Source organism: Osmerus mordax, chromosome 20 (assembly GCF_038355195.1).
Source record: "Osmerus mordax isolate fOsmMor3 chromosome 20, fOsmMor3.pri, whole genome shotgun sequence".
NCBI classification, from domain to species: Eukaryota; Metazoa; Chordata; class Actinopteri; order Osmeriformes; family Osmeridae; genus Osmerus; species Osmerus mordax.
In genome coordinates, this window is record NC_090069.1 from 8,440,657 (window position 1) to 8,459,229 (window position 18,573).

An 18,573-nucleotide genomic window follows, 5' to 3' on the forward strand; every position below is an offset into this window, starting at 1 on the left:
GTGCTACAGATCTGTTGCTACTGGTGAGTGCTTTCTGCAATCTGCACAGCTTTCTGTCTGTGCAACAGCACATCAATCCATGCGTCGTTGCTAACGTGTGCTGACGTGGTGACGTAGCTAGCACTGATTACCCTTCGTTGACTAAAGGCACTTTTTGCCACAAAAACGCTGTAACCTCCTAAACCGTGCAACGGAACGTAAATAAAAATACAAGCAACACAATCGAGACCAAGACGAACATTTTGACACAGGCGTTGTCTATGTAGTCCAAATATTGACTGATCCTTGGGGGGGCGAAAATAAACAATAAATAATAATATATATGTGAGAGAACAATGGTTGTGCTCGCCGAAGGCGTGAGCACACCCAATAGCGTTTCAGCATGCTGCTTCAGATTTAAACACAATGTAGAACACTTATATTTGCGACAGTTAAAGTACTACCCACGCACACCTAATTGATAGCCAATGAGAAAGGGAGTTGCTGCACTCCTGCACTTGTACTCCCGACTAAACGCGCGGTTTAAACTTTACACTAGGCTTTGTGTTTGACCTCCTTGTCTATTATTTGTTTGTCTATGGCTGCACTGCAGCTACAATTCACTAAATCTCTCTTAGTAATTAAACACTGCCCTCGAATAAACGCCGCCCACACCAACAATGAACATTGTGTAATAAACGCCACAGCGTTTAATCGAAATACGGTAGAATTATTGTCGTTATTAAAATGTTCGTTGTAACATCAACGCGAGCGACAAAAAATAAATAGAAACAGCTGGCGTCCGACAAAAAGTTCAGCCAAAACGTCGTGCTGCGCAGCATCGCGATGCTGAGTGGCGCAGCGCAACCTTTGGCTGAACTTTTGTCGGATGCCCTGTTTCTAGGGTGTCGCCCTGTTTGCTGGCTACATCTGCAGTGTCGCCCTGTTTATTAAGCAGATATCTGTAAGTTTTTTTGTTAGCTAGCTTTTGGAAGGTACTGTACCTGATTACTGTAGCTGGCTATCTAGCTGTTAGAACTGCTAGGCCAGTCCGGGGGTCAGGTCTGAATCGAGGAGTAAAACGGAGCACAGCCGGCTTCTCCAGGTGAGGAAAATTGTACATTATGCATGCTAGGCTGTGCACTTCTGTAGCAGATAATCCAGTTCTCCAAAGCACAGGATTCTGCTGTGTTAGCCAGCTCCTAGCTACCAACCTGTAAAGGCCGCAATATACTTCTCCGACTCCGTTTACGGATGGGCGGGCTTACGGATACGGACGGATACGGACGGATACGGACGCCTCCCTGGTGAGGTGTTCTTGGCACGTCCCACTGGGAAGAGGCCCCGGGGAAGACCCAGGACATGCTGGAGGGACTATGTCTCTCGGCTGGCCTGGGAATGCCTCGGGGTCCCCCAGGAAGAGCTGGTGGAAGTGGCCGGGGAGAGGGAAGTCTGGGCCTCCCTGCGTAGGTTGCTGCCCTCGCGACCCGACCCCCGGATAAGCGGAAGATGATGGATGGATGGATCAAATCTGATGAAAGAATATTTGGAATTTATCATCAAAGGACAACTTACACACAGCATCACGCTGTGGGAATGTTTTTCAGCGGCAGGAACTGAATGTTAGCTGGTCATTTTATGCTAGGGCCCAAAAACTGTGAAATGTGGGGTTTTGTAATGAAGTAAACATTTTTGGCCAAAAATGCATCTGATCACTCACCCAATAATCGAGAAACAATGTGAACACCACAACAATCAAGACAACAACTACTGAAGCACCAAACTTTGCGAACACAAAATGTGTGTCACTGCCAATACTTTTGGCCATGACTATACTCTCTTTTTCTATGTCTCACTTTCTCTCTTGCTCTCTATTTCTCTCTAAGAGCTTCTGTGTGTTGGCTGTGACAATTACAGAGCAAGGAAGAGCTCTGCTGGCTGGTAATTTTATTACCAACCAGGGCATTTCTGGGAGGGGAAGAAGAGGCAGAGACAGGCCAGGCCTCCCTCTACATGCACAGACAAGTGGAAAGCCAATCAATGTTCTCTTCCCAAGAATTGTGTGTGTGTTTCGTTTGTGAATGTTAGATATAGCACCATGTCAGAAGCTTGACCCTAACCCACAATTACCACTCAACGCACACCTCACATTCCACTACACCTAGCAATGGGAAGAGAGGAACAGCAGGGATTGGAAAGTGGTAGTAGATATGAAAGAGCTTAAGAGGCCTGGGGGATGTGTGGAGAGATTGGCCCCTTCAAGGCTAGAAGCAAAATGTCGTAGTTTAGGAATGAAATTGGCACAAAAAATCCGCAGACATAAAAAAATGATAATAATCGAATAAAAAACAGACAAAAGACGTCATAACCTCATAAAGAAGCTAAACAGAAAATTGCAGATTCAAAAACACATCAGGAACATATAGAAATTAGATATGGGTATGTGTCCTTATTAGTAAATAGCCATAGGCCCTCGGCTAGCCCAGCCAGTCCTCAGAGCTGAAGGCATGTGTCGGCCTGGCTGCTTTTCCTGTCTCCCAACGCCAGCTGTTAGCAGAGCAAACGCTGCCCTCAAAGTACCAGATCTGGAGATAAAGACAGCATGGACACCACCCCAAGGAATTACTTAGTTAGGATGCTCTTTTGCCTGCTATAAATTGGAATTTGTGAATTAGCGTGGACATCACTGTTTAGATGTGTAATGCAAGCCCTGATGTCCAGCTGATAACACATTTGATTTGATGGGTGCAATTGAGATGGTTGAAATGGGTTGCGAGTTGGTTGAGAATGGTTGAATTGAAACTGTGAAATTATTTTAATTGGTGCACAGTTCCCGTGGTGCAGTCAATTAAGATGTCAGTAAAACACAAAAATACAGATTCCTGGAACAATAGATGGATACTGCACAGTGCCCGTGATGAAGTAGGTGACACACACACACAGATTTCTGGAATTATAATGGTTCAAGCGCATGGTAGCTCATAACCTTTCAGCTATACTGAAATAAAGTATCTACTTTAAATATAGTCTTTCTCTTAGCTCTAGCCAGCATTTTATCCATAAAGACAACCCTGTGACCAGTTGTTCCAAGCGCCCATTGGAGCTCAGTTAAAAGCTTTGAAGCCTATTAGTGCTGCTCAACGCTTTGTATAGTGCCAGCTCAAAAATGTTTGAGGGGGATCTCGAAGCTCTTATCCAAACATCGTCAAATGCGACACTGCACTCCCTTGGGTTCTGAAATGGACACTTGCAAAATTAGAACTTTGCACAGTGCCCGGTTCTCAAGATAATCGTAGGAAACTCGTTGCTCTAAAATCCCATTGTAAAACCACACACACAGTCAGACAGACAGACAGACTGAGACTCTCTCTCTCTCTCTCTCTCTCTCTCTCTCTCTCTCTCTCTCTCTCTCTCTCTCTCTCTCTCTCTCTCTCTGTCACACACACATACACACACACAGATTCCTGGCATTATTAGATATATATAGTGCACTATACTGCTCCACTTATCCCTTGATCATAATCTCACAGGCTATTCCTAGCTCAAATTCTTCCTTAACTAAAACCGTGGGTCTCTGTCTCCTTATGTCTATAGCCGTACTAAGGCACATGTGCACCGAGGCCCTCTCTGGCCACTGATATTCAGAAATTCCTTCCTGACCTACATACACCGGCTACTGCAGGGAGCACACAGCATCTTCACTGGAGGAGGTTTCACACCACACAGTCGAAATATGCAGCCATAAAGGTTTTGGGTGTTTAAATAAAGACTGACAGCTCCCAGCCCTCTGGCCACACCCAGCTACAGTTTAAGTCTGGACAGAAATGGAGCCATTGGCTGTATTGAGTGTTTTTTATTTCCTACAAGCAACACAAGTTACCATATAAACATCCAGTTAGACATTGCAACATTCGATTTAGAGAAATTGAAGGTCCTCAAAGCGACAATTAAGTATGTTAATAAAAGATAATGCATAAACAACTACAAAATACTTTTTAAAATAATGTACATGGCACCCTTAAACATTCAATGTTTTTGAACTGTATCAAAACTGTACTGTTTGTTTTCCCTCAAATTAGCTGAACTTGGAGCTCATGTGCCCATTACAGATTTCTGTAACATTTCACATGTCCTTTAAAGCATGGAATCCTGGGGAAATGGTCAGAATGTTTTGTAGTATTTTCACAACAAAGTTTAAAAGGATAAGTAAAGTTAAGTAAAGGGATAAAACAAGGCAGCTGTCTGCAATATGACAGGAAGCGAGAAAGGTTACAGGCTACTGTAAATAAAACTTGCTAGAATACACGTACATTGGTGAACAATGTTTAGGTAAACATGGTAGTCTAGTGCATGAAAATAAAAAATACAGTTTTACTGTTTTTTTGTGATTTCGCAAACCTTTTTAACCACAACAAATAAAAGATGTAAAATAACAGAAAATACTGAACAAATTCAGAATTGTTACGTCATGGAGTTAAGCTTGATAAATGTCTATTTAATAGTCCTGTTGAGCTGTGTGACAACCTAAGCAAGTGACAGTTTCTTTTTCTGTCAAGACTTTGTCTTTGTAACGTTTTGTTGTCTCACCAGATCAGCGTCCGGGCTCTTGTTTTGGGAGCCTGCTGAACGGGCGCTGTTACCAGGAGATGTCCGGTCGCTTCAGCAAGGCTCAGTGTTGCTGTGACAGCGGGCATTGCTGGGCACGGGGGTCAGTGCCGGAGATGTGCCCTGTCCAAGGCTCAGGTGAGTCACTCACACATCTATAGTATCACTCCTGGCCTTTACAGAAATGCAGTTTTACTCATTCTGAAATGCTATTCATAACAGAGCACTCTGCTGATGTTCAACATTGTGACATTGACATGGATGTTTTTGACGTTACATTTACATTTACATTTATTCATTTAGCAGACGCTTTTATCCAAAGCGACTTCCAAGAGAGAGCTTTACAAAGTGCATAGGTCACTGATCATAACAACAAGATAGCCAAAAAACATCGCGAGTAGCCAAAACATGAAGCACACATTGTGAACAACCAAAGTAAGTGCCAAAGGGAAGAACCATAAGAGCATGTAGTTAAACAAGTCACAACCAAACAACATGAACAGCTATAAGTGCAAGTGTACCTGTGGGAAAAAGCAAGCAACAGTAATAAAACAATATATCACAGCGAGAACCAAAAATTTAAATCAGTTACCACTAACCACAAGAGCAACAAGTCTCTAAGCAAGAGTCATTGTGATCCTTGAGGAAACTAACATCGGGTCAAGCGAACCGTTCCTAAGTACCGTTGTACTCCCGGAACAAGTGCGTCTTGAGCCTTTTCTTGAAGGTGGAGAGACAGTCAGTGTCTCTGATGGAGGTGGGGAGTTGATTCCACCACTGGGGGGCCAGACAGGAGAAGAGCTTGTGTTGGGACCGGGCGGTCTTGAGCGGTGGGACCACCAGGCGGTTGTCTGAAGAAGACCGTAGGTGGCGGGTGGGGGTGTAAGGCTGCAGGAGAGACTTGATGTAGACGGGTGCAGTCCCGTTCACTGCTCGGAAGGTCAATACCAGGGTCTTGAATCTGATACGGGCCATGATAGGTAGCCAGTGGAGAGAGATGAGGAGCGGGGTAACATGGGAGCGTCTGGGTAGATTGTAGACCAGGCGGGCCGCCGCGTTCTGAATCCTCTGAAGAGGGCGGGTTGCACATGCTGGGAGACCAGCGAGCAGAGAGTTGCAATAGTCCAACTTGGAGAGGACGAGTGCTTGGACTAGCAGCTGGGTGGAGTGCTCAGACAGGTATCTCCTGATCTTCCGGATGTTGTAGAGGGTGAATCTACACGACCGGGAGACCGCAGCAATGTGGGCCGTGAGGGAGAGCTCGTCGTCCATGGTAACCCCAAGGTTCCTGGCAGAGGATGAAGGGGTCACCGTCGCAGATCCCAGGGTGATTGAGAGATCGTGGGAGATGGAGGGTTTAGCCGGGATGATGAGAAGTTCTGTTTTGGCGAGGTTCAGCTGGAAGTGGTGCTCGGTCATCCAGGCGGAGATGTCTGTGAGGCAGGCCTCAATCCTAGCTGAGATCCCCGGATCGGTCGGGGGGAACGACAGGTACAGCTGCGTGTCGTCAGCGTAGCAGTGGTAGGAGAAGCCATGGGAGGTGATGATTGGTCCAAGTGAGGTGGTGTACAGAGAGAAGAGGAGGGGTCCAAGGACGGAGCCCTGTGGGACACCAGTGGAGAGCTGGCGAGGGCCCGACAGTTTGCCTCCCCAGGAAACCTGGTAGGATCTTCCCGACAGGTAGGATGAGATCCACTGGAGTGCAGTGCCAGTGATGCCCATCTCAGAAAGTCTGGCGAGCAGGATCTGGTGGTTAACCGTATCAAACGCTGCAGAAAGGTCCAGCAGAATGATAACGGATGACCTGGAAGCCGCTCTGGCAGACTGGAGGGCAGTGGTGACTGAAAGGAGGGCAGTCTCTGTGGAGTGGCCAGTCTTGAAGCCCGATTGGTTGGGGTCAAGCAGGTTGTTCTGAGAGAGAAAGTTAGACAGTTGGTTAGATACAGCACGTTCAATTGTTTTTGAAAGGAAGGGTAACAGTGATACCGGTCTGTAGTTCTGGAGAACGGCAGGGTTAAGGGAGGGTTTTTTGAGTAGAGGGGTAACTCTAGCCTGTTTGAAGGCAGAGGGGAAGGTGCCAGAGGTGAGAGAGGAGTTTAGGACATGGAGAAGAAAAGTTATGATGGAGGGGGAGATGGTTTGAAAGAGAGGGGAGGGTATAGGATCAAGGGGACAGGAGGTGGGGCGATGAGAGAGAATGAGGTCAGAGATCTCTGCCTCAGACAGGGGAGAAAAAGAGTTTAGACATTTAGTTGGGTCAGTCATGGAGGGTGAGAGGGTAGGAAAGGTGGGTTTAGGGAACCGACTGCTAATGTCGGCGACTTTTTTCTCAAAGAAGTCGTTGCATTGTCTGTAAACATTTGATGAGTGTATAGGTTGTTTAATATTGGCCAAACAACCAAATCTAATTCCCCTATGTTTGAAGGAAGAGGGAACAGCGTATTAACTAGTGGTGGGCCGTTATCGGCGTTAAAAAATATCGCCGTTAATCTATTCTCAAAGTTGGGTTGGGAGTTGGGTCTATACTACACAAGCTATGATGACTTTCACCTTGATATTTTAGCGCGGATGTATACCTAGCCGAATTGCACTGTAGGGGGCGAGAACGAGTCTTCGAACCTGTGTGTATGCCTTGTGTATGAAATTATCACATCAAACGTGACGTGCTAACATGGATGCAGCTATGAAGCCGCCTGGTTTGCTTCAGGGAAAATTTATTTTTAAGAAGCTTCCCAATGGAAACCTCGACAAGACTAAGGTTGTTTGCACCTTGTGCTATGTGGAATTAGTTTACTGTAGGAGTTCTTCCAGTCTCAAATACCACCTAAACGCAAAGCATCCCTTAGCTAATGCGGAAGATGTCGGGCCAAGCACTGATGTAGTGCAGGGGAAGAGTCGTCGTCAAACTACGATGTTTGAGTGCAACCGAGGCAAGCCCGTCAGCACAGCTCTATCGCTAACTAATCTAATAAACAGTTAATAAACACAAGTACATCTTATTGAACATAATTTAATTTCATCACCAATTATCATAGTAGAACAGCTTTCTCAAGCAGTTTGTGATGCATTTTGGAAACAGGAGATGAGCTCCTGGTCTAATGCGTCACCTGGCTTGAGAAACCCGTTCTCAAAGACTTACTTTTAGTCATTATTTGGGTAGCACACATTCTGAATGCATTCGGCAGAATTCAAATGAGCCATTTTAATCTAGATTAACGCCAAAATTACAGTGAGATTAATCTAGATAAAAAAAAATATCTATGCCTACCACTAGTATTAACATTAACCAAATTATGTTAATATCGATGGAAATTGTAGCCATTTGAATCTATGGGTTAAATCAGAGCAAGAATGGTATATATACATATATATATATATGACCTTTATTTAACCAGGTAAAATCAATTGAGAACCAATTCTCATTTACAATAATGACCTGTCCAAGAGGCAGTAGCACAGTCCACACAAGTGACACAAACAGCACAGATACAAAACAGTATGACAAATACATGAGGAAAAGGCTAAAGACACATGGGTAAATGAATAAACACTATGTACCAAAATAAACAATAACATAAATAATACAAATTAATAAAGAAAAAGAAAGAAAAAAAAAGATTACTGGATTTTCTTTATAAAATTTAGAGCGAGAGAGAGCAAGAGAGAGAGAGAGCGAGAGCGAGCGAGAGAGAGAGAAGCAAGGGCTGGTCAGCAAGTACAGCAGCTGACAGCTTTAGTTTGAACATGTTGAGAGAGGTGAGAGCTGTTAGTTTGAGTGTGTTTTGAAGGGGAGTCAGATGGCTGAGCGGTGAGGGAGTCGGGCTAGTAATCTGAAGGTTGCCAGTTCGATTTGAGTTGTGCCAATTGATGTTGTATCCTTGGGCAAGGCACTTCACCTTACTTGCTTCGGGGGGAATGTCCCTGTACTTACTGTAAGTCGCTCTGGATAAGAGCGTCTGCTAAATGAGTAAATGTAAATGTAAGTGAGTTCCAGTCATTTGCAGAGGCAAAATGAAAGGCGTTATGACCAACCACAGTACGGACTTTCGGAATGATGAGCCTAATGAAGTCACTTGATCTTAAATGGGGATTGCTGTCAGAGATGTGCAGAAGATTTGAGAGGTAGCGAGGGGTCATTGCCAAAATGGACTTGTAGACCACCAGCAGCCTGTGTTGCAGCCGCCTGGTGTGAAGGGAGGGCCAAAGTAAGGATACATTTAATAACATTGCAAATGAATGAAATAATTTACAATGCAAACATCTTACAAAATGAAGGTTAACTCTTACTCTCCTACTGTACCATGATTATTGTAAATCAGAGAGAGAAAGTAAGAGGTGAGGAAGGAGAAGGAGAAGGAAAAGCCAGAGCTGAGGAGAAGGTCTCAGGAGATGAAGAATCCACAGAACAATGCTTCACAATTCCCTTTATACACAAGGACAACCATCAGACCACATCTTGACCCTTACTTATCAACATATGACTATCAATGCGACAGTAAGTTACACAATGAGGTGTGAGACCCATCAAATAGAGATTCCGTCCAGCAACTCCAGATTTTTGCATATGAGAGGTGGGGGCAGGGTGACACCCAGCCTTACAAGTGGTACTGTGAAGTAGTCATTGGCTGAAAATATTATCACTTAAAATGAGACATCCAGAAAAAAAAGTTCAGAGAACTTGCTGATGCTAAGCTTAGTTCAAAGCATTTGCAAGATGGTAATTGATAGTCTAGGGCAACAGTGAAACCGTTTTACCTGGGTTATGTCTCGGCTGGGGGAGGCCTGGACCTCTCAAAAAGCCCCTGGCATACTACCGTGTTTCCTCTGGCAGCGGCCTGAAGAGCTCAAACGATGCCTGCTACTGCTGGCGCTCCCAAGCATTCATTTCACTGGTATCTGGGCTCTCCTCGCAACTCTGGGTGCATGACCCACTTCGATGGTAGTTTTCCGGGGGTCTGTGTGAATTGAGAAGATAGGAAGGGGTCCATCTGTAAAACAGATATGTTTTGTGATTAAATTCTAGTCAGGTTACAACACACATACTTTTTAGTTTAAAGAGGACAGTAAAGTGGACCCATCCCTTCAAAGGTTCAGGTTCAAGTCAAGGGTCAAGTGTTCTTCAAAGTCATCCTCTCAAATTATTTCCATCATACTGAAATTTGCATACTAACCGCACTAACCTTTTGAACTTTGTCTCACCCAACTCAGAGGAGTACAGGAGGATGTGTGTGGAGGGGGTCCCTGTCAACCCTTACCCAGAGGGAGACCCCAGCGTCATCGGTGGGAGAGAGAAACCCCAGGTCCCCCTGAACCCTTTTAATTCACAGACCCCTTTGAACCCCTCAAAACCTTACATCCCACTGAATCCTCAGAGACCAGAATATGACCACACAATCAATGGTCAGCCAACCAATGGGAATGGAAACAATGTGCCTAAGCCTGACTATGGTAAGAAAACATCAAGAATTTACTGTTCATAAACACGTTATGGGCTGCAGGGAGGTTGGGGGTTGGGGAGTGGAAGGGATGAGGTTGAGATGAATGATTTGATTTATTTGCCGTTCTGTTCTTACAGTGTTTTCATGACAACAAGTGTCGGTAATTTGTTTTCTCAGCTACTCTCAACCAGACAATGGATGTTTGCCGACAGCTGCCTAACCTATGTCTACATGGCCGATGTATCCCTGTGCCATCCAGCTACCGCTGCGAGTGTAACACTGGATACACACAGGACACCCACAGGGAATGTGCTGGTAAGGTACAGGATATTGTACAAATGTTAAACAATGAAGTTTCTTTTTGACACAAGTGTACTTGGGGGGCTCACAACCCTTCATGGAAATTACCATTACCTGTCTTAGCATATCAGAAGCCCCTTTTACACAGGCTATTGAAGGCAGGAATGTAACGCCTTGCAGTTTTTCATAAAAGCTACAAGCATGGAATGGGGCTGTTGTTCTTTTAGCCTTAAGATGTTTTGTGAATACGACCCCTGGTGATTTTGGATCTAAATCCTAAAATGTTTTGCTACCCATCAGAACGTGCAGGTAATGCGCTTGTATGATGATACAAGCGCTGATGTCCTTCCCTTGATGACAATATATAGTTAATTGGTTAACTGGGGACATTGTGTCATGTCAGAATTGTACAAAAGCATATTTAAAGCATTGGATCAAGAGCTAACACAAAGGGGTGGTATAGAAAGGTAACACTTTACACAGGATGGGTCTCAATATTTACTCTGCTTCCAGTTGCCCGTTAAACACGTCCATTCCTTGTTCCCAGATGTAGACGAGTGCTCCTCGGACCCTTGCACCAATGGTAATTGTGTAAACACAGCTGGCTCCTACTACTGCAAATGTCACACTGGCTTTCAGAGGACTCCTGGGAAGCAGACCTGCATCGGTGAGTCTCCAGATGTGACAGTACGTGCCACTTAGAAAGTTACGTACAATAAACTGGTTTCTGAGAAATATACCTTGATATAGTAGCATGACTTGATATTTCTTTCTAAATCAAATTCATCAACAACTTGATCAACTAGCAACCACAATTACAATAATTTTTACATTCTATAGAACAAAAGTGTTTTTACGAGTATACTGCTGTTAACTGCAATCTTATAATTGTCTGTGTAGACATTGATGAGTGCCTGCACAATGGGGTGCTTTGTAAGAATGGACGGTGCCTCAACACAGAAGGCAGCTTCCAGTGCATCTGTAATGCAGGTTTCCAGCTCACCTCTGATGGCTGGAACTGTGTCGGTAAGATAGGAATGGGGAATAGGGGAAATTGGGGCAGCATTAGAGAGACTAGAAAATCATGAATCATAAACACTGTTCTTTCTGTCTTTGAAAAAAACTATATTGGAGACAGAAGTCTGATTAATGTACTTCCCATATTTAGTTTTACAAAGAAATGCAAGATACAATAGACAATAATGTGAGGCGCTATTGGTGGACTTTCAGTCTGTACTTTAGTATTTCTGACATTACAATAAGTCATATTTTTTTTACCAAACAATAGTTTGATCATAAGATGACAATCCTGGATGTACAGTCCGTCTGGTTTAGCAGAAGCAAATGAATAGAGATCTGATGTATCTTCTTACCAACCTCATCCTTCATAGTACTTACCCACAGTAAGGGGTCACAATCCAGAGTTTGTCTTAGCACTCACATGTTTGACTCCATGAATAAACTTTCACCCCTCAGACCATGATGAATGTGCTACCACCAACATGTGTCTGAATGGCATGTGTATCAACGAGGACGGTAGCTTTAAGTGTGTCTGCAAACCTGGGTTCACCCTGGCATTGAGTGGACGTTACTGCACAGGTACACTAATTCTCTTATCCAGGGTTGGGTGATGTGGGTGCGGGTATGACTTCATGCAATGGTCAATAATATTTGTATCTGTAGAGATACAAATAAACATTCTCATTTGTAGGACGGACATTGGATGTTGCAAATTTTAACATGACCCAGACAATTTTATAGTTACGGCAAGACGTTCCAGAAGTGCATCTGTGATACACTTAGTATTCATTCCAATAATACAACAGTAGCTGTCTACCATGAGTCCGTCATCAAACCGAATGAATGGACTTCTAGGGAAGAGGTTTCTGTGAATTATCTCACTGTACAGCCACTCTGATTTTCTATTGTAGATATTGACGAGTGTCAGACTCCAGGCATTTGTATGAACGGTCGCTGCATCAACACAGAGGGGTCCTTCAAGTGTGTGTGTCTGGCTGGACTGGCTGTAGGGGTGGATGGACGATTTTGCGTGGGTAAGGACACACACATGCACACACATCCAACACATCTATCCAGTACGCTGGCATGTAAAGAGGCACTGTACACATTCATACAAGCATACAAACTACATACACACACCAAAAACACACATACCTACTTGGGCTCTGGATTCCTCTCGGCAGAACTTGCAAGAGACAATACAGTCCACAAGCTGTTTCAGATTTTAGCTAGAATGAGAGTCCATGGGCTATTTTGCAAATCACCCCAGCTAGAGCAGACCTTATGGCTCACAGTCAGTGAGTCAGAAGACACTTCAGACTCCTGCTTGCCAGAACATTTGTCTTTAGTACAAATGAATGATGCTTCACTCCTCAGGAAATGACATAGTGGAGGGAGAGCTAGACACTGACATGCACTACATTCTCAAATGAATACAAATTCTGTTTGGACAAATGAATGAAAATCCAAAGCGACAAGTCAAATCCTCAGCACTCACACTCAAAATATTTGCAGTTGACAGGCGATACATGCCATGAATGGTGATTTGTAATATAAAAACTGGATGTTGTTGATTATAACAATAGGATACACTTGGTGTTGGATGAGGTTGCCTTATCCTTCAAGCCATTCAAAGTACTTAAGAATATATATATATATATCCTTTTTATAATTCCATGAATCTATAGCTTTATGGTCTACTGTACATTTTCATATCTGGGTATTAATCTCTCTTAATATATACATCTTAATCTCTCCACCAGATACACACATGCGGAGTACCTGCTATGGAGCCATAAAGAAGGGTGTGTGTTTGCAACCCTTTCAAGGAGCAGTCACCAAGTCTGAATGTTGCTGTGCCAGCAGTGATTACAGCTTTGGAGAGCCATGCCAATCCTGTCCTGCCAAGAACTCTGGTACAATTTATGCTTCTTCTACATGCAGGCATACACACAATTACAGTCTACTTCAATTCATTATTTATTCATACAATTATGTACAATTAAGTTTATGCAAAAACTTGTTGCAAGTCAGGGTTCATGACTCTTTAGGGGAGGATGTAGCTCAGTGGTTAGAACACTTAGGAAGTTGCAGGGTCACATCCCCCTGTACTGTACTTTGCTGTGTATAGAATCGTCTGCTGAACGAAAATGGAAAGATTATATTTATGGTGTATGAATTACAAACTCATTTTGTTCACCTTTGATGGACAGTGCCTTGTTTGTGAGCAGAATAGTTGAAGGGTGTATAAATCAAAAGACTTCTACATGAATTGAAGGGCCTTTTTTACTACCCCAAACAAATTCCGTGGTTCAGCCTTCTAATACCTTCATACGTTGTCAACTTGGTTTGATTTTGTTGAAAAGCAAACCCAATGAGATACATATGTTTGCTGCGTTGTCCCTTCAGTCACCAACATGAAAGTGAAATTCCTTAACATCTATAACCCTTTTTCTCTTTGTCTTTATCTCTTTCTCTATCACACACAATACAATCCAGGGACTTACTGCTCCGGTTGTTCCTTCAAAAGATGGCCTAAGAAATTATATGAACTTCTGTGACTTAGGACATGCCAAGAAAGGACAAGACCGGTTATGCCTAGTTTCTCTCTGGTCCTTGACATCAGTTTAGTACTAAAATGACGAATTACAGTAGAGAGATGGTTTAGTAATGTGTGATGTCTACTAACCACTAATATTTGTCTAGAGACCATCATTCTTGGTTTTTCAAAACATAAAGGTAAAGTCTTTGGTGACGTGAAGAATGAATGGCACCTGGCTCTTATTCATATATTGCTATGGTTTTCTAATCAGAATTTTTTGTTTTTTAGCTGAGTTTCAGGCATTGTGTGGAAGTGGAATTGGCTTTACTGTAGATGGAACAGGTAATATCCTAATTCATGTAATGCTCTTATTAATTCTTATTTTTAATGGACACTATAGTCTTTTAGATTTTAGTAAACAACACATCAACACACATCCAAGTCCTCCAAAAAGTATTTCACCTGTAGCACTTATGGAAGCAACATCAGATTCCTATAAAAAACAAAACAGCAGTACTATCCCTCTGTAAAAACCATGTTTGCATCTCGGTCTAGACATCAACGAGTGTGGCCTGGACCCTGACATCTGTGGTAACGGAGTATGTGAGAACCTGAGAGGTAGTTTCCGCTGCATCTGTAACACCGGTTACGAGTCAGACCAAAGCGGCAAGACCTGTGTGGGTAAGTGTAAACAGAGTTTTAATATGAGAACTGGACTGTCCCATATTGTACAGATAGTTAAGAACTACATATTTTTTTTACTTTGATGCAAGTCCCTGACTGTAGAATTATCTGGGCCTTGGTACATTCCTGGAATGTATTTCTGTTCTTGATCAGTCTTAGTGTTGCATGACCTATTTTACATGTTGATGTGTATTTTACATGTTTTTGATTACTTTACTTTTATATATTGGTCCACTGAATGAGTGAAGTGATTATTTATTGTACAAATTATGAAATAGTATTTGACGATAAGTGTGCGACAAGTGGCACTTAGACCCTATGGGGAGATCAATAATCAATGGGTGTCAGCCCTGCAGCATGAACAGAATTCTCCCCATAGAGTCCAGACACTTGTGGAGGTGGCCAATGACCCAGCCAGTCTACAAACCAAAGAGGCAGAAGGATACAAAACCACGAAGACCGGGCAGTGACGGGGATGCAGAGGGTCATGCACGATGGTAGCATGGACAAACTAAAGCAGGGAGAGAAACATATTTAAAGGCAGAGCAGCAGTACAATAGTCAAAATATCAAAGAAACTACAGACAGTCTGAGCATGGTGAAACCAGAAGCCAGCCCCAATATCCACACTATACCAGTGCTGCTCCTTGGGCTGACTTGGTTGTGCTACATTTCACCGCTGGGACAAATCACCTTTCATGCACATTCAAATGACATCATGTGTGTATCTGGCTGAGGGAAACAGACAGGAAGATAACTTTAAACGTGCACTTTAAAGATGTTGAAACACACTACCAAAGACCTGTGGACTGATGGCAGGACTTAGGAAAAGCTGGAGAGAGTGAGAGGGAGGGAGAGAGGAAGAGAAAAAAGCCAACAGACTTGGCTTTGGACAAACAAGCTAAGCTTTGCAGCTACTATAAACTCTGTAAACTGATGGACCCACCCATTCTGAGAGCACTGTGAAATGTCACCAAAACATAGGTGCTTTTAGAAATACTGGCAACACTTAACATTAAGGTTACATTGACAACCATGTAACTACACAGCAATACCTATAGTAAAACATTGCATATACACAGGAATTGTTTTGTAATTAAATTGCATCACGTGTTAACAGTATAGGTTAATACAAAAGTCGGAATTTCAGTAAGCTGTCAAAGACCTAATGTCCGCCTGTAAAATTCTAAGAACACTTTTACTTTTGCTACCGGCAAGCTCTGCAGCAGGGATCCCTTTGCTTCCCTTTGTTCTTTGAAAGAGTTTTACGGGATATTATTTCCACAGTGCAATTATAGCCAGCTTTATAAGCTCTCCAACTTCCCTTTCTGTCTGACTTTGGATCAATCTAGACATGTGGAAGCACACGTTTTGGGGTGCTTGGTTAACACAGATGAAAGGTTCACCTTGGTGCTAATATGTACAGTACTTAATTGGTCCTCATAAAGCCCATGCATCAAATATAGAAATCTATGAGAAACCAAGGTGTTTTCATGGCTTTTGACTGTTCTGGTTTTATGAACAGACTGAACCATTTAGCAGAAAATGAGAAAAGTGTGTGAGTATCATTATTCAATTAGATCCAAAATGTCCATCCTCCTCCAAGAAGTCTGCTATTCTCTCTCTTTCTTTCTCTCTCTCTCTCTCTCTCTCTCTCTCTCTCTCTCTCTCTCTCTCTCTCTCTCTCTCTCTCTCTCTCTCTCTCTCTAATACTGATGAATGCTTGGTAGGACACTAGCTCAAAACAACTTAACCCCCAAATGTTCTGCATTCTCAACTACTCCATCTGCAGTCCCTTTGTTTTTGGACAGTCCTAAATCTTCCACCAGCCCACCATCCTTCTTGGCTCATTCATTGACATGTGAGGGGTCCAGAGTTACTTGGACGTGACAAAGGCACCTTCTTGGTTTGTGTGGTTTTCTGTTGTCCAGACATCGATGAATGCATGGTGAACCGTCTGCTCTGTGACAACGGTCTCTGCCGGAATGTTCCAGGGAGCTACAGCTGCACCTGTCCCAAGGGCTTCGTCTTCAGGCAGGACTCTGAGACATGTGAAGGTGAGTTTAGATTGGACAGAAAGACTGTGGAACTAATGTCAAGATTTCACAATAGATTTGAATGAGAGAATTTGTAATGAACAGTAAAGAATTTTGTAGGTTCAAATCAACCTTTGGCAAAACCAAAGCAAACCAAAAGGGCATGGTGATGTTTCTGTTTATCTGTTATCCCTTGCATCCTTATCTAGTTGTAGCGCAGACAGGGGATTTACAGTTGACTATTTCAGTAGTCCTCAAAGCTTATATCTGAAACAGATGGTTTGTTTGAAGTCATCCTCCAGCAACATTCTATAAGTTATCCACCCATATGCACACACATGCAAGCACAAGTTTCTTATTATGTGACCTTGTTGCATTTTATTCTTATGGTTAATGAAGGACCCAAAGATATTTTTTAGGCCAGAAAAACGACCTTCAAGACTTTTGGACTAAGACTTTCTTGTTAAAGTTAAGACCTATAAAAGGGAATCTAAGGGAAATCAACCTTACATCTGATAACCCAATCACATTGTACTGTAAGTGCTTCAATCCCAATAACAGTTAGGTAATCATAGCTATTCTTCCCCCCCCCCACCCTGGCTACAGAAAGAGCTAGAACATTAAAGAAGGATGGACAGCTCACCAAAAAACCTGCTTCCAGCTAAGCCCCTGACTCTATCGTGACTAAGCTCCTGCCAGATGCCCAGTTCAATTCCTCTTGAGCCTTGGAGGAATTCACTGCCAACAGAGGGGAAATTACTTAATGGGTCTAATTGGCTGTGAAAATGTGTTCCCTCTTGCTCCATAGGGACTACCACAGTGATCTTCACAGGGGGCCTTGCTCTCTTCTTCTGTGAGGTCAGTCCTGGAAGAAGGACTTTTACCAGTGAAAAACAGCCAAATAATATATACACCAGAGCTCAATCCAGGCAAAAATATAAAGAGGCAGACATACGATCTGCTTCTAAAGAAGCGTAGCGTGTGGTTTTTATGGCATGTTTGCAGTTTCTGCATCTGTGGTTCATGGAAGAGAGCACAATCTCTATCTAGTCTGTTTGAACTTGCTGGTTCACTGGTAGTAAACTACAGTAGATACCACAGACTCTTGATTTGGGCATTGAGGTCCTTAGTGCTGTTGACATGCTCAAGGTCGGGGGATGGATAAACACCAAAGGATGTTTGGAAGGCCTGGGAGTGAGAGGGACACATTTTTACAATGACATCTGTTCCTTGTAAACTTAGGCAGTTCCTTTAACAAACTACTTTTTTCCCTGCATTCATTTCTTTTTCACTATACATGCTATTCCCATTTTCTGATAACCCCACATGCTCCCAAGCAGGAATGCCTGTCAAACTCCCTGTCTGACAAATTTCCTAATCACTGGAAACTGTTATTGTCAGCTCTGACACATCCACATTCCATGAGATCCAAGAATGAGGCACACTTTCATGTGTGTGAGTACTGAAGGAACTGAGTCACATGGAATAGGCCTACTGTGTGTTTTGATTTCATTTAGCTGTCTGCGCCAGCAATGCCAGAAGTGACTACCAAGCTAAAAATCTATGATTCACACTTGCCAACTTACCAACTGACTTACTGTGATCTCAGCGACTTGACAAAAAACTGTCTGGAGACTCACCGCTAAAGAACTCTGACGAAACACAGACACATGTTTTTGTGTGCGAAGCAACACAGGATTCCAACTGAAACTGCTATACATAAACATCACATTTCTTAAAAAAAAAATACACAGTTAGTTGAATATATAACATTAACATAATTATTATTTATTCCAAGCCAAACTTCTGTCCAAAGCTTCACAATAGTTACAACGGTTAATAAAAGTCCAGTTGATAAAACTGCCAACATAAATCAATTACTGAACCACTGATAAATGCATAAATGCTGCTGCATCAATAATTGAGCCAGTCTGCACTCTAACAATACCATATTTGTTCCAGTTTGCAGA

General features: G+C 42.9%; 1 protein-coding gene across 1 annotated transcript in view; it reads left to right on the forward strand.

Moving 5' to 3' along the window:
* The window catches only part of LOC136964068 (fibrillin-2-like), a 102,283-nt gene that overhangs the window by 40,358 nt on the left and 43,352 nt on the right, over positions 1-18,573 (forward strand). The window contains exons 9-19 of the mRNA XM_067257980.1: positions 4,570-4,722; positions 9,793-10,032; positions 10,200-10,337; positions 10,870-10,989; positions 11,223-11,348; positions 11,799-11,921; positions 12,254-12,376; positions 13,106-13,258; positions 14,173-14,226; positions 14,440-14,565; positions 16,499-16,624. Coding sequence (XP_067114081.1) covers positions 4,570-4,722; positions 9,793-10,032; positions 10,200-10,337; positions 10,870-10,989; positions 11,223-11,348; positions 11,799-11,921; positions 12,254-12,376; positions 13,106-13,258; positions 14,173-14,226; positions 14,440-14,565; positions 16,499-16,624 — 1,482 coding nt within the window. The remainder of the gene's footprint in view (positions 1-4,569; positions 4,723-9,792; positions 10,033-10,199; positions 10,338-10,869; positions 10,990-11,222; positions 11,349-11,798; positions 11,922-12,253; positions 12,377-13,105; positions 13,259-14,172; positions 14,227-14,439; positions 14,566-16,498; positions 16,625-18,573) is intronic.